The sequence below is a fragment of the Dama dama genome, chromosome 19 (assembly GCF_033118175.1).
Source record: "Dama dama isolate Ldn47 chromosome 19, ASM3311817v1, whole genome shotgun sequence".
Taxonomy (NCBI): Eukaryota; Metazoa; Chordata; class Mammalia; order Artiodactyla; family Cervidae; genus Dama; species Dama dama.
The window spans coordinates 15,237,423-15,260,945 of NC_083699.1; the positions used below are offsets into that span (position 1 = coordinate 15,237,423).

Consider the following 23,523-nt stretch of genomic DNA (forward strand, 5'->3'; position numbering starts at 1 on the left):
CTGGGTTAAGTGTTATCTCTGTTAGAAGTAGAAATTCAACAATAAAAAGGAGCAATTTGAATTTTAAATTTCATATGGAAATGATTAGGAGTATGAATATTGTCAATGGAATGAGTCATCATTGCTACAAAAATAGACTTTGGTATTACAGTAAAAGCAACTGTAATTTTATTTTGGAACTCCTTCTGCCTCCTCTTTCCTTATAATATCCAAGCAAATAATTGAAATAAAAAATTGGTCCTCTCTTCCCTGCTAACCCCACCATTAAATCTCCTCAATACTATCACATTCATTTTTATCAACATAATAATTCAAGAATGAATCAAAGAGAACACAAACTCTGAAGTTTGCTCTCAAAGCCTTTTCAAGCTCTAGAATTTAGTGTTGGTTTAATTTAGTCTTCAGGAATAACAATGCTACTGGTGTTTTGGTTAGTCAACTGTGATGATGCAATGTACCTAGAGAATAACATTCTATTTCATGGTGGAAAATTGTAGTCTTTCCTTTCAATAAGAAGTGTAAGGACTCTTGAAATACAGTGAAGCTTCAAAAGCTAGAAAAAATAGGTGAAAATATATGAAGTTTGTTTCCTTGGACCTCAAAAAGACTATATCCTTTCTTTAGGGCAGCTAATCACTCTGCAAATAACTTTCCCAAAATGAGGAAGTTTCCTTTAGATGATTTTTAAAAAATACTTTATGTATTTAATGAAATTATTCCTTTGCTCCAACCCATAAACAAGATACGTTGACTTTATAGCTCCAAAAATTACATCACATTGCACTGTGTCTCTGTCTCTGATGCCACCACCTTAGTCTGGCTCTCATCTGTGTTGGCTCCACCTGCTCAGACTTATGCCCCCATTCCATCTTCTCACATACAACAACCAGTGTCCTCAAATTAGAGTGTAAATGACCTCCCATCCCACATTGCACCTGCTGAAAGACCTGCAGTGAGAGAAGTTTGAATTCCTCTAATGCAGTCCCCTCTCCCCCATCCTCTTGCTTTCTCCCCAACACTCTGCTGTTTCTTTCATAAGACTTTACAATAATTTGTAAACAGTTCATTTGCTTATTTTTTATTGTATTATTTTATTGTATTTTTTCTATCAGATTGTATGATTCATAAATTCAGGGATATTTTTGTCTTGTTCATCTTTGGTTCCTAGTGGCAAGTGCAATAATGGACATGATGGCCTTTCCCCGCAGTATTTTTAAGATAAAAAATTTCAAGCATATACTATAGAGAACTTTATAATGAACACCTGAATGCCTAACCCCTAGTTTCTACTGTACTTTCTTCATCACGTATTTATCCATCTTTCCATTCCTCTATCTACCCATCGACACATGGTTTACTTTTAATACATTTGTTGAATGAATGGGTAAATGAAGAATTTACTCTTCGGTAAATAGAAGGCGATGTCCTAAGGTGACTCAATACCAACACTACGCTTCCTTGTTTCTGTGTGGACACAAGGTATGGGGAACTATGTCATGTTCCGTACTGCGTGCATCTGTTTAGCTCTGTACCAGGCATTGGGCCAGAAAACTGAGGAGGCCAGAAAAATGAGAAATAAGGACAAATGTCCTGCCTTCCAGGGTTACATGCTTGAATAGTGAGAAGATCCTAATATGTTAGTGATAGAAGAAGAAAGAAGTAGAGAATGTCGACTAGAGATTTTGTTTTTTTTTTTTTGCATTCATGACTTGTTAATAAAGACCAACCAGTGCTATTGCAACGTTAAAACTGCCTGATTTCTTGGCCTTTTGTGTTTGCTGTTGCACAAGTAGGCAGAAACAATTGTTGACTTAGCCAATGCCAATGAAGGAATATTTTATGATTCCTAGTTTAGCGAGTGACAAATGCAAGCCCATTGGAACCATGAAACTCCTAGCTTTTTGTTTTTTTAAGTTCTGTACATATCATTGAAATATACACATTATAGAAGCAAAGGAAAACAAATAAAAAGTATTGCTTATCTAGGCTAACTATGGTCAAGGTAAAGTGCGTCTCTGTCTAGTCTGCAAAATTGACAGAGAAGAGCACGTAGAGCTTTCTTCTTCCTGCATGCAGATAGTTTTTTTTCCAACTACGGTCGATTATATTTTTTGGACCCTGCATTTATTATTTTGATTGCTCAGAGGAAATGCTTACCTTTGAAGTGACATCCTGGGGCAGTGCTTTGCAATATCCTTTATTAAGCTTTACTGTGTCTATTCACATTTATTTTAATTCTTATTTTTAGAAGGAGGATTTTAAGAAGGTCAATGCATTTAAGAAGGTCAGTGATTGAATTCCAAGAGTACTTAGCAGGGGTCCATGTATATAAGGGTGTTGAATCATTGCGAACTGGGAATGCGTCCAAGTTCATGCTTAACTGAGAATCCTCTGTGAAATATTTAAAAGTGAAAGCGTTCTTATAAAATGGGCCCATGGGCCTGGACAACACAGAAATGGGAAACAGCACTACAGAAGCAGCAGAGGCAGAGCTGAGATCTGGGCTCGCTGTTGTTCTGATCTTGGCTATATCCCCAGCCCCTCACCCCTTTTATTGATGACATTCTGCTTTCTAGCATGTGAGGGGCCCTCAGACAATTAACTTTCATTTGCTCACATTGTCCTCCCCTGGGCTTCTATGTGGCAAATATTTCAGGGCCCAGTATGGTCCTGACCTGGATTTGCTTCCCGGCTTTGCCACTAGTAGTTAAGGGACCTTGAACAAGAAATGTACTTTTTCTAAGTTCTAGGTTCCTTATCTGTAACTGGGAGACCTTAATACCTATTTGAACATGTAAAGCATGTCCACCATGTAGAAGACTCTTGATAAATGTAGTCTTACCCTACCATCTTAAGATCAGTTGCTACCTTGGATTAGTAAGAAATGATGTTTGCAGAGAAGTATGGATGTAAGCATCTAGATATTGAGTGCAGTAGGAGGAAAAAGCAAATCTGGAGGTGAATATTTTATTTATAAAATTAAACCTAATTTTATTTTGCAAAAATCAACAAATACATGTTCAGATCTGGTTTATCTTCAAAACACGTTTTTGTTTTTTAACAAACATGCAAGGTAATTTGGCATGCCAAGCATCTTTCTCTCTAGCTCTCCTTGAAATTTTCTTTCATAACACAAAGAAGGGTGCAAATATTATCCAAAAACTATTTATATCTTTTACCCTCCAGAATTACTAACATTAATATTTATTGAGAGGAAAGGAAAACTGCAAGGTTTGTTCTTTGGCATTCACATTTGACTCAACAGTATAATTAAAAACTTGTATTGGTTTCTAAGATAAACACTTTGAAGGAAATTTAATAAATCTTGTTTTTGCTCTACAAAGGAGCCACTATATCAAAGCATTTAACTGAAGCTGTCGAGTTCCTGCTGGTAGAATATTACTTCCAGCCTATTTATTAGCTTTTCTTCCTGTAGCCCAATATATGATCCCTACCCCCCTCTCCACTGAGTGAAAGCTCAAAAAGGAGGCAATTTCTTGTCTCTTTCCCCCCAGCATCATGCAAGGCAAGGCAGCATCACAATCACAATATCTGAATTTATTTTGATTATATATTTTTTCTTATGCTTAAAATTATTTTGTATTATAGTACTTACTGGGTTATCTAAAATCAACACTGTTGATTTTGAACTGTTATAAAGCCAGACTTTTAGAGGCATTTGAAACAATTCATGAACCATGTCTGATTGGAGTTAATTGCCTTCAACCAATGCCTTCAATTCTTTTGCACTTGAAGGAAAAGAATTTTAGAATCAGCAGGTTCCTAGAAAATAAGACTTTAGGGGTCTATATAATTTATTCAGGTCTTTTCGTATATTGTAAACAAAGATAGGATACTTTGACAGTAGCTTATGAACAAATTTTTTAAAAATATATCTTTCACTATAGAATAGGTATCAAGGGAGCATTTTAAATATGACTCTGATAGGTCTCTTATGAGCCTATCTTCCAGAAAAAGCTTATAGGCAATTTACCAATTAAAAACAAAATCTAAACTTATAGATTTAAGTTGAGAGAATATGGTATGTGACGTAAGGTCATTGTGTTATCCATGGTCTAATGCACAACATAGCGTGTACAAAAGAACCTAAAGAGACATCTATCTCAAATTTCAGGCAGGATCTAAGACTGCATAGAGAGGGGAGAGCTTTCCCGGTTAGATAGTGAAAGAAGCCACAGTATTCACCTAAATCAACGCGTTGGAAGCAACATACACATATGCAATGCCAGTTCGCAGAATGCAGAAAAGATCATTTAGAAATTGTACTGTGATAGCCACACATTTTGGAGAAAAATTCCCAAGCCAGACGAATGTGGATGGGGATAAAAACATAGGCGGTGTACACCACCATAGCAAAGATGGTTAGTAGGATGGTATTGAACATAGATTGCTCCCAAGGCTCCAAGACAGCACAGCAGCTAATGATTTGATATTGATAGTAGAGCCAGGATAAATAGTCCTTCACACGCTTGAAATCCATGGCTGGTTCCTTCAAGCTGCAGCAAGTCTGTCCTGTTAAACAAGGTAACAGATTAGAACAAAACAAATAAGGCACTGTACACAGAATCTCCTTAGATTTTCATGATCTCAGCATGTAAAAAATTTTCAAAGGTTAATGATCATTGAGTGAATTACTAATAGGAATATTACATGGAAATAATAAATAGCATGTTAATCATAGGAATTAATAATATTGTCATTATTGCTAATAATTACTACTAGAATTAATAGCAATATTAACAGTAATATTTATCTAAAAATCATAAATGTTAGTAATAATTCTAGTGATACTAGTATCTACAATTGAGGCTAACCACATTTTCTTTAGCCCTGTACATCGAGAGAAATAAACATGAATTTTCTATTTCCTACAACATATATTTTGCAAGAAGAAGTTTAAAAAATAGTATGTGGGAAAGAGTTAATATAGCAAGCCTGAGGTTGCTATCTTTAGAAGGGCCCTTGGCTGGCATCTGGGAACTTGATTTTTGGAATGTTCTCTTCATTCCCTAATGGATAAGGATGATTCACCTTGCCTAGACTGTGCAAACACTGTAATTTATGGTGAACACCTGCTTTATTCTGGGAGCCTGGAATTTTTCTAATTGCCAGACAAAGAGTGTCCATGTAGCCAGCCCCAATAAAAATCTTTGTGCTGAGTCTCTAATGGGCTGCCCTTGGCAGAAACTTGACATGTATCATGGTACTTTTTGTTGGTAAAGAAAGAAGCACATTCTGGGTGTCCAGTCATGGGAGGGAGAGAACATCTGAAGCCTATAAATGAATTTCTTCAGACTCTGCCCATGTTCTCTCTTCCTTGCTGATCCTGTTGTTTATCATTTTGCTACAGTAAACCTTAGCTGTGAGTGTGAATATATGCTGAGTCCTATGAGTCTTCTAGTGAGGCACTTGACATGTGGTTGGTCTTAGAACCTTGGAAACAAAGGGGAAGCCGAAAGTGTACCTTTGGGTGGTCATTTGGTTTGGGGGTAGAGAACTTATGAAAACCAAAAAAATGTTCTGTTGGCCCTGAGATAGGATCACAGTTAAAACTTCCTAGAAGGAAGGCCATCAGACGCTCACAGACATGGTGGGTGTCCTTGTAGATACAAGCTGACCCGTGCTTGTTTTGCTTACTCTTCAGGATGTCATGGTATCACATAATCTAAGTCCATCTTGATGACTTACTATTCAAGTCACAGTTATGTTTTTTGAAGATCATTCCTATGTTCTGACATGAACGTATCTCTCTTTTCTTTGATTCTCATTTGAGTAAAAGCAATATATTTTTGCTGCATAAGACTGCAGACTCCTCAGGTTATGGGGAGATTCTCATGATCTTAAGACCTAGCATAAAGAGAGTCATCAGCAAATACTTGCTGAACAAATAAGTAAATGAATGAATAACATGTAACTAACTTAAAAAAAAAATAGAGATGACTCATAGTCTGGACCTAAGTGGGATATGGTTGGCTATTGCTGACTTTCAACAGCTTGGCTTTGATAATAAGTAACCCTTTGTGATAAGGATAATTTCCACAAAAACTTAAAATGGGAAAGCCTTTGTGTTACCAGGTCGTGATTATTTGTAATAATGGTCAGAATAATCCAAATAAGTAGATAATACAAACTGAAGTTGTTTTCACTTTCCTATGAAAAGAAAAGTGAGCCTCTCATCTTTTCTAGAAGCCAGAGTGGGGACTAAGTCATTGGATATAAATGCATTGTCTTGGCAGGTGGACTTCAGTGAGAAGTTACCTCCAGTGTTCTTCATTCCTAACTCTAGTTGTAGAGAAAGAGCAAAGGTCAAAGGTCTTAGAGAGAATGAGTGACAGGAGGAGTGATCATTTTAGTGAATAATATTATCCAAGCAACCAAGACTTTCCATTGATAGACTGATAGAGAAAATTAGGAGATATGACTATTTGAGCTTTTAGGCTGTTTCGTTAGACAACTGTATGTTTCAAACTAAATTTGATTTTTAAAAATTTCATTCATGGATACCCATACTTGCTCTCTCTCCATTACTTAGACAGTTTAGGGTGGTGCCAGGTAAGTGACTAGGAACGTGAGAGTCCATTCATCAGGTATGAAGTCCCAGACTATGCTGGGTGAAGGTGGGAGAATGATGGTTCAGGGAGGCCCAGACCTTCCCCTTACGAAGCTTGATCCAGTTGGGAAGACAAGTAGCAATCAAACAAGGTACATAAATATATAATTATCAGCTACATTATACCCTAAAGGACAGGAGCGATGTATAAAGGGGCTGTGGGAAAATTAATCCAGACTGCGTCTATGTCTCTGAGGAAGAGATATTTGAGGTAAAATCCAAGAGACGATTGTGAGTCTAACAGATAAGTCAGGTGGGGAGAATGGCCAAGACAGAAGAATCGACTTGTGTTTGTTCAGAGGTTAGAGGGTGGAAGGAGTTTGATGAGTGGTTGGGTGGGGCAGTGAATGGAGCACAGATATCTGGGGAGGGAGACTGGGAGTGTGAGAAAACTGAAGAGGAGGGAATGACCAGAGTGAGGCCACACACCCTAAGCTTGAACCTATGAGTGAGGGGGCTCCAGAGGTTTTTAATACGGGAATGCTGTAGTGGGTTTGAGAGGATGAGGCTTTAAGTTCACATAGACATGTTGCCTTCCCTGTATTCTAAAGCCAAGTTGAAATGCTTTTGAATTTTCAGTAAATCTATGCCTCTGCCCTCCCATGGGAATTACTCATTCAGAATCAACCATGTACTGAAAATCTGTTTAAAATATTTTCAATTACTCTTTTTACTTTTAAAAATGAGATAAATTACTCTTTTAGAAATATCATTGACTTTTTCCCCTATACATTTTAGCTTTTAAAAAATGTACTAATTGATTGCCTAGCCATTGGTTTCTCTTAAAAAATTAAACTTCTTGCTTGAGCAGCCCCAGTGGACACCTTGATTGTACCCTTGTGAGGGATCCTGAGCCAGAGGCACTGAGCTAACTTGTACCCAAACTCCTAAGCCATAGAAACCCTGAGGTGGTCAGTGTTCATTGTTTTTAGCTGTTAAAGTCAAACAATCAAGGAAACAACAGCTATAAAGCATACCAACATGCATCACACCAAAGCCGGATACTTGGTAAAGACTTGGTTACATATTGCTAACAATTTAAAGGATTAAGATTGAACTTTTTTATTCTTGCCCATTTCTCCAGTGCCCCGGATCATTTCCCAGCCCTCTCAGTTCTCAGCTCTGACAAGCTTTTATGGTCCCATTTCATTCCAGTCTCACAAAGTAGGAGAATCAATAAAAGACATTGATGTCCCCCTTTCCTTTGGTTCTTTTCCCCCTTATTAATGAGATGCAGTTTTAAAGATTATCTATTTACTGTTGGTCATGAAAAGGTGAGAAGAGAGTTGGTTATTATTGGTAAACCATCTGCTACAACCTATTGTTAGAATATACACTATATTTAGATTCTAGATTTGCTTAGATAATATGCTTTTCCTTCCTTTTGAGTCTATTTTTAAATTTCCTATGGGACAACATGCAAGATTTAAGAAAACCACTCTAGACAATTTAAGATGAGTGATGTGGGAAGGAGAATTTGTTCATTCATTAAACAACTGCACTTTGAGTACTGCTCTGTGGTTTTTTCTGAGTAGTAACAGCTTCAAAAGGAATCCATTCCAAAATGGCATTGCAGACAGAAGATGCTCTTCTTGGCAGCAGCAAACTGGACCACGTAGCAAGCATGCAGTGATGGGGGCCAGGAATGAGCACTAAATGAGGGGAAAGGGCATGGAAAATGCTAAGAAGCAAGCTAGGAAGACCCTAGGAAAACTGGCTGAATTTGGGAAATAAGATGACAAAAATGGCATGAAATTAATTATCCAAAGGTAACCTGGAACTGTTATTGTTGTGTAGTTGCTAAGTTGTGTTCAACTCTTTTGTGACCCCATGATCTATAGCCTGCCAGGCTCCTCTGTCGATGGGATTTCCCAGGCAAGAATATTGGAGTAGGTTGCCATTTCCTTCTCTAGGGGATCTTCTTCACCAGGAATTGAACCCACATTTTCTGCATCTCCTGCATTGGCAGGATACTTTATCACTGAGCCACCAGGAAAGCCCAACCTAGAACTAGATAACAGCAAACATCTTAATGTCTTAATTTTCACAGTGAAGTGTGAAATTAACTTGCCCTTAAAGACCTGATGCCATATCCTAGTAATGGTAAAAAAAAGACATAAAATGCTTACTCTATTTAAGCATAGTATGCATCTCCTTGTTTTTAATTATGTGTTTTTTAAAAGGTGATTTCCTGTATATGGAAAAGAGGGAGCAAGTAGTTTGTTCTTTCTCTTCCTCCTGCTTCTTTTAATTTTTCCTCTAAACTTGATGATTTTTCGAAACCCTCTTAAATGTTTAAGGAGGTTGTGCATTCAAAGGTGACACTGCCTAAGCACGTGGTGGAATGTGTTCAGTAGGACAGTGGCCTGGATGGGCTTGGCTCTCGCAGCTGAAGCTGTGTGTAATGGCTTAAGGCGAGTGGGGAGGGCTGGGAGCCCCTGTGGGACACACAGTCAGTGACGTGCTCGGTAAAAAATGGGGGTGGATGTACAGAACAGACTTTTGGACTCTGTGGGAGAAGGCGAGGGTGGGATGTTTCGAGAGAACAGCATTGAAACACGTATATCACAAAGGGTGAAACAGATCACAGGCCCAGGTGGGATGCATGAGACAAGTGCTCGGGCCTGGTGCACTGGGAAGACCCAGAGGGATTGGGTAGAGAGGGAGGTGGGAGGGGGGATCGGGATGGGGAACACATGTAAGTCCATGGCTGATTCATGTCAATGTATGACAAAAACCACTACAATACTGTAAAGTAATTAGCCTCCAACTAATAAAAATATAAAAAAAAAATGGGGGTGGGACAAAGGCCAGCACTGTTGCTTGGAGGGATGGATTGTGAGGCCAGAGGAAAAGGTTTCTCTGGGCCAGTTTGATTTTTAATGTTTCTTTCTTTTAATGGAAGTATAGCTGTCAATGTTGTGTTAGCTTCAGGTATATAGCAGTGATTCAATTTCTATGTGTATTTATATGTGGAAGTGTGTGTAAATATATGTGTATATACATACATACGTATGTATGTGTGTATATGTGACTAAGCCTAAGCACTGGCCCAAGTTCTGACTTCCCCACTAGCTGGCATGTAAACTTGGCGCAGTTACTTAATTATTCTGGACCTCAAGCTCCTCATCTGCAAACGGAAATAACAATCCCTTCTGTTTAAGGTTGCTGTGAGGATTAGCAAAAATGCAAGCAAAGCATCAAGTAAAGGGGTTTGTATATGGAAGAAGTACATAGATAGGAAGATGGAATCTAACCAGAGAAAGACTTTCCTCTCTCTCTACCTTCCTTTTTATTTACTACCATCCTGGTAATTGCACTAGGAACTGGAGATTCCATAGTAACTAAGACAATCATGGCCACTGTCCCCAAGAATGATAATTATAATTTAGCTGGATACATTCCACATATATGCATTTTAGACAATATTTACCACGTGTTAAGTAGCTAAAGTGTAATCCTAGAATGTTAGGGGTGGCTGGATGGACTGTAGAATCCCCTAGTCCCAGTCATTAATTTTAAAGAAAAGGGTCAAGCCTATGAGGCTAAACATTAAATGGATATTAAATTGCTTGATGTCAAATTGGTTTGTCAAACTGAATTAAAGTGACTAGATTATTCTAGGTGGTGAATACTCTGTGTTTGTGAACTGATGTTGGATGAAAGAAGTAGACATTTCAGTGGAGGCTTTCTGTGATCTTCAAAGATTCAAAGTTGAGCAAGGACATTGGTATCAAGTGTGTAGGTATCTGGAAGAACTTCAGCCCCACCTTCTCTCAATTTCCCCAGATTCTACTCTTCTCTTACTCAAGACTCCTGAAAGCCCAAATTCTCTTCCAGTCAAATAAAGGTCTGAATGCCCACTTATTGCAGATATTACTGGGAACTGGCAAAAGCCAAGGTTCCTGTTACCAGTGTACAACTTAGCATGGATAAAAGACCTAAAGTGGAGTTTTGCCAAGTTGAGGGGAGAAAACGTTGGGAGGAAGAGATTATTAGAGAATGATTAAGAGAGTCTTGGGAACCAGAGGGAGAGAGAGATTCCTGCAGGGAAGCCAGGGAATGAATGGAGACACAGTGACAGTAGAAAACAGGAGAACTTGGAATTCCCCTAAGAAGTTACATCATAACTGATTGGAGAGTTAGTGGCTATTTTTACTTTCTGAATGATTTTTTAATTTCTGAATATGGTCACTGAATGATTTCTCTCTCACTAGACTGTATACAGTGAGGAAAGGTAAATTTTGATCTCGTCTCTCACAATGATAGGGAGAAGTCCTGGGACTTGGGATCCACATTAGTCAGGGACAAAACTTTCTTCTGGCCTGAGCAGAGAAGAAGGTTAGAATAAATAGAGCAATAAAAAAACTCATATGCTCGCATAAACCCATGTAATCTATGAGTCACGAAATGAGAATACTGTTAAAGGAACCTTCAGGGTGGGGACAAAAGTAGAGGCTGGGCTTGCTCAGGAGGCTTTTTGGTTTTGGATCTCTCCATGGGAACGGAAGTGGTAAAAAGTTAGGCAACCACAATGAAAGATGAGTACTTGATGATTTGTCAGGGTGGTGTTTACCTTGGGAATACTGCAAAAGACTTGATCCTGCAGCCCTCTTCTGCCTAAAGAAAGTACTCCAAATGATTGGATTTTCTAAGAAAGGGATTTTCCTTTCTAAACATTGGTTAAAAAATCTTCCCTCCCTAAGTGGGTGTGGGACCTAACACATTTTGGTTTAAATCTCCTTCTAAAATGTCAGAATCTGGGGCTAAAGAGAAAAGTCAGAAGGATCTACAATTGATCGTGGGCTAACTCCTTCCCAACTTATTTTGGAATTCTACGTCAATCACTCAGCTTTTTCTGTGCTTCATATTTGGAATCTGAAAACCTGAGAAGTGGGAAAAGTATCTTGCCTGCTGCCGCAGAGGGAGATGCTGTATCTAAAAAGAGATTGTGTCTGTACTTGGAAGTAGCTTTCTTTAGAAAGAGCTCAATATGACTGACTCAAGTTGAAGCCTTCCTTTAATTAACTAATTCATTTAGAGAGGGAGCAGAGTGATTTCCTTCCAAAGACTACAGTGTGAAAAGTGGTGATAACTGCGAGTAAATTTACAGAGGAGGAGACTGATAAGCTCAGTCAGCTGATCAAGACCACTATCAACAGTGATAACTCAGGCTGACAGTATGTATCCATGATATCATGGCATGAAAATGGCACTTTTCTACTCTACTGTCTTTCTCTCCCAAACTCAGCCTCAGTCTAATCATGAGAAAAAACACCAGACAAATTTCAACAGAAGAGCCTCTTACAAAATGCCTGCCCTTAAAATTCTTAGTACTTAAAACTCTCAAGGTCATCAGAAACAGGCAAAAGCAGAAAAATTGTCACTGCCCAAAGCAGCCTAAGGAAACATGACAACTAAATGTAGTATTTTAGCCTAGATGGAATCCTGAAAAAAGAAAAAGGATTTTAGCTAAAAACAAAGTAAATTTGAGTAATGTATTGGCTTTAACAATAGCACATCAACATTGGCTCATTAATTATAACACATGTCATACTAATGTAAGATGTTGATAGCAGAAATTGAGTGTAGGGTATATGGTAATTCGCTGTATTACTGTCTCAATTTTTCTGTAGGTCTAAAAATGTGCTAGATATTCTAATTTTCTAACAAAAGCAAAAAAAAAAAAAAAAAAAAAAATTAGGAAAGTCCTAAAACATCCAGTTACCCTTACTCCAAACTCCAGTGAATTTTGCTTATACTGTCTTTCCCTTCTGGAAGTCTCTTCCTCATAACTCTGAATGTAGCTAAATAATAGCCTTCCACAAAAGACTGACTTTCAAACATTTTCAAACACAATATAGAAGAAAAGCACACTTTACACTGTGATCCAAGGGTACACACACATACACATACCTTTAACTGAAATAAGCACCTCTCAAAATAAACTCTTCAGTGCATGCTGACATTTTATTTCCTATTCTGCTCTACTCCATTCATTTCTGTTCTGCTGTCTTCTGTGTTATTGTCTTCATTCATTAAAAAATACCAATTGTGAACTACCACATCAGTTTTTGGGGGGCTGTGCTGCTCAGCTTGTAGGATCTCAGTTACCCGACCAGAGATCCAACCTGGGACATGGCAGTGAAAGCCCAGAATCCTAACCACTGGGTCACCGGAGAACTCCCTACCACATCTATTTCTTAACCCACCAATTGCAACCTGCAGTTGGAAAAACTCTCCTTTAAGGTTTAACCCAAGATGTCTCTGCATTGTCCAATTTGGCAAATTTAAATTTAAATTTAAAATTTTAGTGCTCAGTAGCCGCATGTGGCTCATGGCTACCATACTGGACCGCACAGATACAGAATATTTCCATCACTGCAAAAAATTTTCTTGGACAGTGCTGTGGACTCTTTCCATCTCTTCTTTGGACTAATGTAATAGCCCATCTACCACTTGTCTCCTTTTCACCTTACACTCTTCCATGCTGTTGCTGGAATTAACTTTCTAAAATAACAGATTCATTTTTCTGCTTGAAACCCTTCAATAGCTCTCCATTTCCTATGAAATGAAACATTCATCTAAGACCTCCACCTCTCTGAACTTTCCTGCTAAATGCCATTCACTCTTAAGCTTCTGTGTTCACCTGCTTTCCTTTTCTAGAAATATTTTTTCTTTTAGAGAAAATCTTATTTGTTTTCAAGATGTAGCTCCTATATGCTCTCTTCTACGAAACATTCTCAGGAGACTACCTTTCCCAAGGAATGTATATTGCTTTCTTCTATGGGTTACCATTGTAGCAAATATACTGTGTTATAATTAGCCACATATTCAATACAATGTTGCCCCATTAGACTCTGAGGTCTTTGAATACTGAGGATATGCCACAGTCATCTCTCTATCGCCAGTGTCTGGAATGGGATACTTACACACCGGCTCATGAGCTGGTGGGCTGACTGGCTGACTTACTGAACTTTAAGGTTGTGGAACACCAGGACCACACTTGTACTTATTAAATATTTCCGTAGCACAACGTGGATATAAAAGGAACTTATGAATTCTCATCGTCTGCTTTCAGGCAATGAGTTTTAGACATATTGTTTTCTAAGTACTGTCAACTTCAGTGTAATCTGTTTTTTGTAAGATGGAAGGGAGTTGGTACTAATGTTTTTTATTATGACAAATGCTTTTTAATTTTCCAGTACTGTTCAAAGTTCATGGACTCTGTGGGGGAAATAAAAACACTTCTAAAGTTTGTCTTAAATCCCATTAAAATAACTTTTTACAAGGGCGTATTCTAGGTGAGTAACTATTTAAGATTGGTAGGTAGAAAAGTGGTTCTAATGGGAATAATTCCAGGATGAAAACATCTGAAGACCTGAAGCGTATTACAGCTTTTTTTTCTCTTCATCTCTTTTTCTCTTTATTTCTCTTAATTCATTCATTACTTTGTGTCTTTGAGAAAGTTCCAAAGTCTTTCTGTGTCACAGCCTCTCTATGTGAAATGGAGATAATTGGTAATTTTCTCTGTCTCAGTGATGTAATAAGGAATGTAGGCATAGTTTGTGAGTTCTTTAGGAATATTTGTAAGAGTCATAGTGATAGTAATAGATGTTTGTTGTTGTTCCTTGTGGATTGGTACAACTTTAAACTATTTGCAAGATTTTATTAATTATAATTTGGAGTCAAAGATTCTTCATAGAAATAGTCTATAATGGTCACCTCAACAATGGAGTGCTTTGGGAAAAAAAACCTCAGTCCTATTTATGTTTGCTAGATGAATTGCCTAGTACATTAAGAAACTGTAATAAAACAACACATATATATATAGTCACTGCCACAAACCATTACTTGAAAGGTGTTATAGTCTTCACACAATTTTTTAAATGTGTTTTGGGCAGGGCCACCACATACCATTGTGTGGACTGTGTGTTGCCTAAGTTTGTGTCATTGTTCATATCTTGAGGACCTAACCACAAACTGCTTCTTTATATGAACACAGTTTGATTGACAGAGGTACAAATTTGTATTATTAAAGGAAAAAGCTCACATTGTGTCTGTGTAAGAATCAGACATAACAATAGTTTATTGACTTCCTCTGAGTTTGGCTCTAAGTTTTCTGTGGGTGACTCTGGTTTTTTTCTGTATCCCACAGAAGGTTCTATTTCTGCTTAACATTTTCTGGAGAATTTCCTTTTCATCTTAAAATACTCTCCAGTCACCCTTTGGCAAGTCAGATACCAAGGTGAATATTGGATATCAGACCAGAAGTGATGGATTTGAAGTCCAGGTCTTCAGAGGGAGCTTTGAAAAACAAACAAACAAACAAAAAACTTAAAAGTTTGTGAGAAGCAAATCAAATAACTATAGGGCAATTAAGGAACTTTCTTTATACTTTTATGAATTATATGAATAATTTATAGACTCCTCGAAGAGGAAGAAATAAACAATTGTAAGTTGAAGCATGTTTTTGCTTTTAGGGAGCTAAGTTACTCAGTTTTATACTCTAATACTTAGAAGTGAGTTACTGAAATAGTATACTAAGAGGAAAAAGTTTCAACAACAATTGAGCCCAGTTGTTGTTGGTATGGTGTTAGTCTGAGTAATACACAAGAGTAGAGTATCTTTGTGGAACCAAACTTTTGGCTTCCAATTTCCACTAAGGCCAGCAAAAGCAAAACAATAGAATACATGTATTTCTAGTCCAACTATCAACTGAGGCCATTGGGCAACACAGTGTGTGTTGAAATACTAATTTCAAAGCAGTCCTTGCTGTTTCACATTTTATGACAGACTCTAGAGGAATTTATGAATGAAGGACGTCTCTCTGGGAAAGGAAATTTGGAATTTCACTTTAAGAGAAAATTCCTTAATCATTTAGGAAATACACAATTCAGATTAGATCAATTTCAATGTCATGTGGCTAGTAAAAAGGTGATGCACATAATAAAACCAAGGGGAAAAAAAAGCAGTACATATACATATATATATATATAAATGCTGAATAGATGTTATGAATAGGAAGAGAAACTTGTAATAGGGGATGATATAGTTATTCCTGGCATCCTGTCATCAACTCATATAGAAACAGGGCGAGGGGTATTCCCTGATGGTCCAGTGGTTAGGCTGCTGTGATTTCACCACGTCTGGATTCAATCCCCGGTCAGGAAACTAAGATTCTGCAAGCCATGTAAGGACAAAAAAAAAAAAAAAAAAAAAAAGCCTCTTTAAAGAAAACCAGCAAAAAAAAAAAAGAAAGAAACAGGGCAAGTATCCTTCTTTATTTCTGCTAACTTGGGAATGGAAAGTAGGACTTCTGGACCAACTTTTTACCTCTAATGTCACTTCCTAGGATGAACCTCTTTATTGTTTTGTTAAAAAAAAAGAAAAAAACCCTGTTATCCTAAGGAAAGAAGAAAGAGTACAGCTTCTGGGTTGATTTTTCCTTCTGCAGATATTGTTCCCAAAGGTTACCAATTTGCTTTTTGTTTTTAGAAGTAAAACGTGAATACAGCTACAACGCTAACAGTTGACTTAAAGACATGAACAGTCATTTTTAAATGTCATTAAATGTACACACATGTTAAAGCACATTATTCACAATAGCCAAAAAGCAATCCAAATGTCTATTGGCAAATGAATGGATAAGCAAAATGTATTAATAGCTTATATCTACAATGGAATATTATTTATTTTTAGAAAGTAAAGAAATTCAGACACATGCTGTAACAAGGATGAACCTTCAGGATATTATGCCAAGTAAAATAAACTAGTCATAAAAAGACAAATGCTGTGTGATTTCACTTATCTGAGATATCTGGAGTGGTCAAACTCAAACAAACAAAGTAGGATAGTGATTACCAGGGGCTGGAGAAAGGGAGAAACTGGGACTTGTTCATTGGGTATGAAATTTCAGTTTTGCAAGATACATTAAAAATACTCAGAATGATATCTTTTAAAAGTCATTGAGAGTCTCAATTTGTAGTGGGCACTACTAGTCTAGCAAAATTGCTTGGATGGACCATCTGTAGTTGAATAAATGAATAACCCTAAAATGTCTTCAAATAATCATTTTAAGATCCCAGTTGGGGTTTTCCTCTCCTTGGCTTTCAGGGTATAAGAGGAAAATTGGAAACTGCTGAAATGCAAAGAATCTTCTGAGAGGAGTGTTGATCTATTTAGGTTGACTCTTGGCATCTGTGAAATTTTCAAAGTTTAATTTCCTATAGTACTTGTGGGAATTATAAATTCTGTGATATGCTTACCTGTTTTTGACAAGACTGTAAAATAAGGGGCTCATAAGACCCCCAAACCCAGAATATTTAAAAGTAAGCGGAAAAGTGGCTAAATCATTTGACTGAAGCTGTTACTTTTCTACTGTCATTATAGACCCCTTTACTGGCAACTATGTGCCATGTACATCATAACAATTCTGACTTTCTCTTTTCATCCCCAGGTCTTCACCATCAAACCTATACTTTGGTACAGGAAATACCCGCTTACTGTTCATTTCTAAGGACTCAGTTTCCTTAGGAGCTAGAAGCCTGGAGCACAAAAAAATCAAGCCTTTCTCTCATCCCTGCCTATTGCCATTATTGATGTGTCTTCAGAAATAGAAGACTTTTCTTCCCAAGGAGTCTGAAGGCAAGGAAGGTGAGTTACTAAAATACTGATTTGTAAAATGCATTTGTTCCCTGTGTTCTGCCAAAGGAAATCTGGTTGCATAAGCAGTTGGTCAACCAAGACTCTTCCAATAGTATTTTCTAATACTAATTTTCTGAGTTTTTTTTTTTTTTTTCTTTTTTTTTTTTTGTCCGTTGGGGGCAATTTTTTGGATGACATTGAATAGGTTTACTCATAAAACTTTCAATTGCTTTTATTTTTCTGTCCTTCCTCCTCCTCCTCTTTCTTTTCCTCATTCTTCTGGCTTATTCTTTACATCTTACTGCATTGTCTGGAAAGCTTTTGGTGATGAGTTCAATTTTCTGGTGACTAGTAACATTGAACTTGCATAGGTGTGATTTTTTTGATGACAATAGTAAGATACTCTCACTGGTTTTTTGTTTTTCAATACCTTTTTACTGCCCTCACCTGACTTGCTTTTGTATCTCAGTTATCACTGCTTTTAAGAAAACGGAATGGAGAGCTAAGCTGACTCCAAGGCTACAGCCTTGTCGAGGTGTTCTCTCTGCTAACCACCAGCTCAGGGGAGATTTCCCTACTGGGCTGGTTAGCATGTAGGTCAGTTTCTAGGTAGAACAGGGGGAGTTGAGAATGGAGGGGCAGGAGTAATAGAGTTACCTGTCAAGACATCATTGCCTTTAGGCAATGAAATTAATTAGATTTTTGTAATCTGATACTTAGAAGTGAGTTACTTAAGTGAGATACTAAAAGAAAAAAGCATCAGTGACAATTTAGCCTAGTGGATTCCTCATTCTTCTGGGCAGGATGGTATAGACATATTATGCTGGCTTCATTCTCCTGCACCTGCTCCCAGGTGCAGGGGTTTCTGCATGCTTCTAGTGAAAAGCAGAAAGGGGCTGAGCTCCAAGATTATTCTTCTAAATAAGTAACAATTGTTTGTTTCCTAAGAACATTGTTGATTCTCAAGGAGAAGGCTAATGGTAACTGGGCATATTAATAAAAATATTTCAACCAATAGATTTATAACCAATTTAACTATAGGCTCAAACTGGATGAGGTGAAATGTTCTTTGCTCTCTTTGAAAAACTACGGGCTTGTTTGTCAAGAATACCAGAGGAAACCTGCCAAGATAGAAAAATATTTGGGTTAAGATATTGTAGTAGGTTGAATGGTGACCCTCCAAAAGATACATCCACATCCAGAAACCTGTGAATATAACTTTATTTGGGAAAAGTGTCTTTGTGGAAGTAATTAAGTTATAGATCTCTACAAAAGCTCATCTTGGATTACCCAGGTCAGTCTTAATCCAATGACAAGTGTCCTCAGAAGACAGGCATGGAAGAGAGGGCTAGTGAAGACAGGCAGAGATTAGAATTATGTAGCCATAAGCCAAGAAGCCATCAGAAGCTGAAAGAATAAAAGTAGAATGTCCCCTAGAGTCTTTAGAGGGATTGCAGCCCTGCTGATATCTTGATTTCAGACTTCTAGCCCCCAGAACTATCAGAGGATAATTTTCTTGCTTTCAGTCACTGACATTGTGGTTCAGTGTTACAGCAGCCCTAGGAAATGAATTCAAATCTCTTCCTTAAAGGTACTAGAATTGTATCATGTGGAATTGTCTTTAGGGAACAGAAACAGCATTTATTAAGTAGCACTGTGACAGGCACTGGCTAAATGTTTAACTTAAATGATTCCTATTTTATGATGAAGAAACTGAGGCCCAAAGTCTCACAGTGACCACGTGAGGAGCTGGGTGAGAATCCAGGTGAGAATCCTACCAAGAAGCAGGGTGGTGAGTGTTTATGAGCCCTGTCTCTGGATCCTGTCTGGGTTTGGCCCTGGCTAAGTTGCTCAACCCTTCAGACTCAACTTCCTCTACTAGGAAAAAAGGACTGATAATGGAACTTCATTTATACAATTTCTGGGAATATTAAAAGGTGTAAAGTATTTAGAATAAAATGTAGAAAGAAGACCTAAGTGAATGTTAACTGTTATGATGATTATATGCTACACTAATACATTATTGCTGAGGCTATGAATACCAGGCAAAGAATAAATGAGAATGAGATCATTTCAAGGCAAAATGTGTGAACATTGGAGAAGGAAATGGCAACCTATTCCAGTATTCCTGCCTGGGAAATCCCATGGACAGAGGAGCCTAGTGAGCTACAGACCATGGGGTCACAAGAGTCAGACACGACTTAGAAACTAAACCACTACAACACAGATTTAATAAAAGTGGGTATGTGGCCAGTGGCAGTCAAGGTTTTTTCCACTCCATTTCCTTTTCTTTCTTTCTTAAAAATAAAATAAGTTGAAAGAAAATGAATGCCCCATATGAACACTGACCAGCCTTACTTTCATTAACATTTTTTATGAAAATGTTTTTATTTTATCAAGTTTCTCTCTTAATGTGGTTAACTGAGAACTTATTGAAACATTTACTCCTTTCTTGTATCAGAAGTCTTCCAGGATAAGACATTGCTCCATTTAAATAAAAAATGAAGGATGCAGAAGCAGAGCAGCTTTAACCAGCAGACCCATAAATAAGATAGTAGTTTGTGCTATGTAATCCTTACCTTGGCACTTGTACTAGAATTGGCCAGAGGTTCTTACCAAGGAGGCCAATTTTGCATGAGCATTTTTTAATATCCATTTCAAACTGCTAGTCTCCCAGTCATGTCCGAGTCTTTGTGATCCCATGGACAGTAGCCCGCCAGGTTTCTCAGTTCATCGAATTTTCCAGGCAAGAATGCTGGAGTTGGTAGCCTTTCTGTTCTCTAGGGGATCTTCCTGACCTAGGGATCATACCTGTGTCTCCTGCATTGCAGGCAGTTTCTTTACTGTCTGAGACATCAGAGAAGCCCACTTCAAAGGAGCCTGTAATGTCTGTAAGTTAAGAATCACTGTTTCAAAGCCTCATTATTAAAGCTAATTGCACATTTCAGTCCTATATATCATCTTAAATGCCTTTGTAAAATCAAATATATCATAAAATGTTTCATGGTTGCTTAAGTGAGAACCAGAAACTTCATCTCGTTAAAGATATCACCTTGTAAGGAAAAGGGGCAGATTTCTAAAAACGATACTCCATGATATAACCAGAAGAATCTACCTACCTAGGAGAGTCCAGGTCTGGGTTCTTGTCCTTGCTTCCCCTGAGGAGTGATTCTGTGTATATTACTTCTCCTCTCTGGGTTGCAGTTTCTTCATCTGTGAAATTAAGATTTGAATTAAACTCAAAGATGCCTTCAAACTTTAAAACAATTCTATTCTATATAAAAGGTCTTTAAACCTTAGAGAGATGATCTCCCACAGAATTCTAGAATGTATTATATTAATAAAAACAAGGTATCAGAAACCAGCCTTATTTTAAAATTTATTTTTAGAGAAGGTTACAGTTTGAGGACATGCCATTGACCAGTGACTTCCCAACGTACTCTGAGGACTATAAGGCGCCATATTACTATCTATGGCGGGGTTGAAGGGAGGCCCCAGGTGGGACAAAGAGAGAGAATCTGAGAGCCCTCATCTCACTTATATCAGAGTAGACTGATTTTAATCTGCTTTAAACACTAGGTTTCTGGGTTTTCTATATTTTCTATAAACAAAAACACTAGATTTTGTTTATAGAAAATATTTCATGATTTTAATTAGTCTGTGTTGATATCTATATGAGGGGGAAAGGAAAAAGATTAGGTTAATCATTGTATTTAAACATTCATCTTTGAAAAAGCACTAGAAACAGAGACAGAAGCTCTAAGGCTTGTTTCCTATTTTGTCATTTATTAGCTGTATCACATCAGGCAAGTCAGATATTCTTTCTGAAGCTCTGTCCTCGTGTATAGAATGGTGGTGCTGGTGGTAAAGAATCTGCCTGCCAATGCAGGAGACAGAAGAAGCACGAGTTCAATCCCTGGATTGGGAAATCACCTGGAGGAGGACCTGGCAACACACTCCAGTATTCTTGACTGGAAAATTCCATGGACAGAGGAGCCTGGCGGGTTACAGTCCACGGGGCTACAGAGGGCCGGACATGACTGAGCACAAGCACAATAGCATGATGACAATATTCTTTTCACAGGTTAATTATAAGAATTAAGTGAAATGACATTTGTGAAATTGCTTTGTAATTGGTGAAGCATTTATAAAGACGGTGAGTAGGACCTGAGTGAAGAGCTCTAGGGCTCTGCATCGTGTCCTGGCCGTTGCAGCACTTTTGTCCATCTGAGTTATGGCAGAGAAAGTATCGCTTCGGGTCCATCGCTCAGCTGTGTCCGACTCTTTGCGATCCCATGGACTGCAGCACGCCAGGCCTCCCTGTCCATCACCAACTCCCAGAGTTTACTCAAACTCATGTCTATTGAGTCAGTGATACCATACAACCACCTCACCCTCTTTTGTCCCTTTCTCCTCCCGCCTTCAATCTTTCCCAGCATCAGGGTCTTTTCCAATGAGTCAGCTCTTCTCATCAGGTGGCCAAAGGATTGGAGTTTCAGCTTCAACATCAGTCCTTCCAATGAACACCCAGGACTCATCTCCTTTAGGATGGACTGGTTGGATCTCCTTGCAGTCCAAGGGACTCTCAAGAGTCTTCTCCAACACCACAGTTCAAAAGCATCAATTCTTCGTACTCAGCTTTCTTTATAGTCCAACTCTCACATCCATACATGACTACTGGAAAAACCATAGCCTTGACTAGACAGACCTTTGCTGGCAAAGTAATGTATCTGCTTTTTAATATGCTGTCTAGGTGGGTCACAGCTTTTCTTCCAAGGAGTAAGTGTCTTTTAATTTCATGGCTGCATTCACCATCTGCAGTGATTTTGGAGACCCCCAAAATAAAGTCTGCCACTGTTTCCACTGTTTCCCCATCTATTTGCCACAAAGTGATGGGCCTGGATGCCATGATCTTTATTTTCTGAATGTTGAGCTTTAAGCCAACTTTTTCACTCTCCTCTTTCACTTTCATCAAGAGGCTCTTTAGTTCTTCAGCTTTCTGCCATGAGGGTGGTGTCATCTGCATATCTGAGGTTATTGACATTTCTCCAGGTAATCTTGATTCCAGTTTGTGCTTCATCCAGCCCAGAGAAAGTATAGGTGGTCAAATTTGCAGATGAACCACAGTTATGGGATGTAGTTATAAAAGACTTAGTTGATTACAGAGTCCCAAGAATGACCAAGGGTAAAACTTTGAGAAAAATACAAAGTCTTGTTCTTCAGTTCAAAAAGCTAATTGTCCAAGGATAAGATAGGGAAAAATGTGGCCCACAATCAGTTCAAATAAAAAAGACTAAGGAATTTTATTTGACTTCAAGTTCATTGTGAACCAATATTGTCGTGAAATGGTTTACAAAGAAGTGATCCTATTGTCTTAGTCTGTTTGGTTTATTATAACAAAATAACATAGACTAGGTGACTTACAAATAACAGAAATTCATTTCTCATGGTTCTGGAGACTAGGAAGTCTAAGATCAAGGCACCAGTGTGGTTGTGTTCTGGCCAAGTCCTCTTCCTATTCCTAGTTGCTACCTTCTGACTGGTCGAAGGGACAAGGGATCACTCCAGAGTCCGAAGAACACTAATGTCATCATGAAGATCCCATTCTCACAACCAAAGCACCTCCCAAAGGACCCACCTCCTAATACCATCTCCTATGGGGGTCAGGATTTGACATATGAATTTTGAGGGGGAAACATTCAGACCATAGCACCAATATTCTTAATATTTATAGAATGTTGTGCCACAGATAAGAAAAGAGGGCCACAGCTCTTGGCTTTGGTTACCATCCTTCTTCCATCTGATGAAAACAGTCACTCCAGGAAGCTGACCATGTCCTCAGGAAACCAGATGGAGAAAATCTGGAAGGCTTCCAACAGGAAAGGTTGCAAGAAGATTTCGGGGGAAGGAATGTATCATGGAAGTCTTAAAAGATCTAAGAGATTTTAAATGGTGTTATAAGCTATGATGGAGGGAAAGGTTTGGAATTGTTTTATTGTTTTCAGAGGTTAATCTCAGGAAAAACCGAGGAATTCTCTGGTGGTTCAGTGGTTAGGACTCAGCCCTTTCACTGCGGCGGCCTGGGTTCAATCCCTGGTTGAGGAACTAAGATACCCTAAGCTGTGTGACATGGCCAAAGACAAAAACAAAAAACTCAAGAAAAACTTTAAACAGTAAGAATAATCTAAAGGGGAAAGGGCTAGCTGACTGAAGTAGTGAGAATTCCATTAGGAAACTGTTCAAAC

General features: G+C 38.1%; 1 protein-coding gene across 2 annotated transcripts in view; it reads right to left on the minus strand.

Moving 5' to 3' along the window:
• Window positions 1-1,977: 1,977 nt before the first annotated feature.
• SPTSSB (serine palmitoyltransferase small subunit B) overlaps window positions 1,978-23,523 on the minus strand; it is a 30,747-nt gene continuing 9,201 nt past the window's right edge. For both annotated transcript variants that reach the window (XM_061168257.1, XM_061168256.1), the window contains exons 3-4: window positions 20,398-20,491; window positions 1,978-4,533 (exon numbers count right to left, since the gene is read on the minus strand). In XM_061168257.1, the coding sequence (XP_061024240.1) occupies window positions 4,271-4,501 (231 nt within the window). In that variant the 5' untranslated portion in view covers window positions 4,502-4,533; window positions 20,398-20,491 and the 3' untranslated portion in view covers window positions 1,978-4,270. The remainder of the gene's footprint in view (window positions 4,534-20,397; window positions 20,492-23,523) is intronic.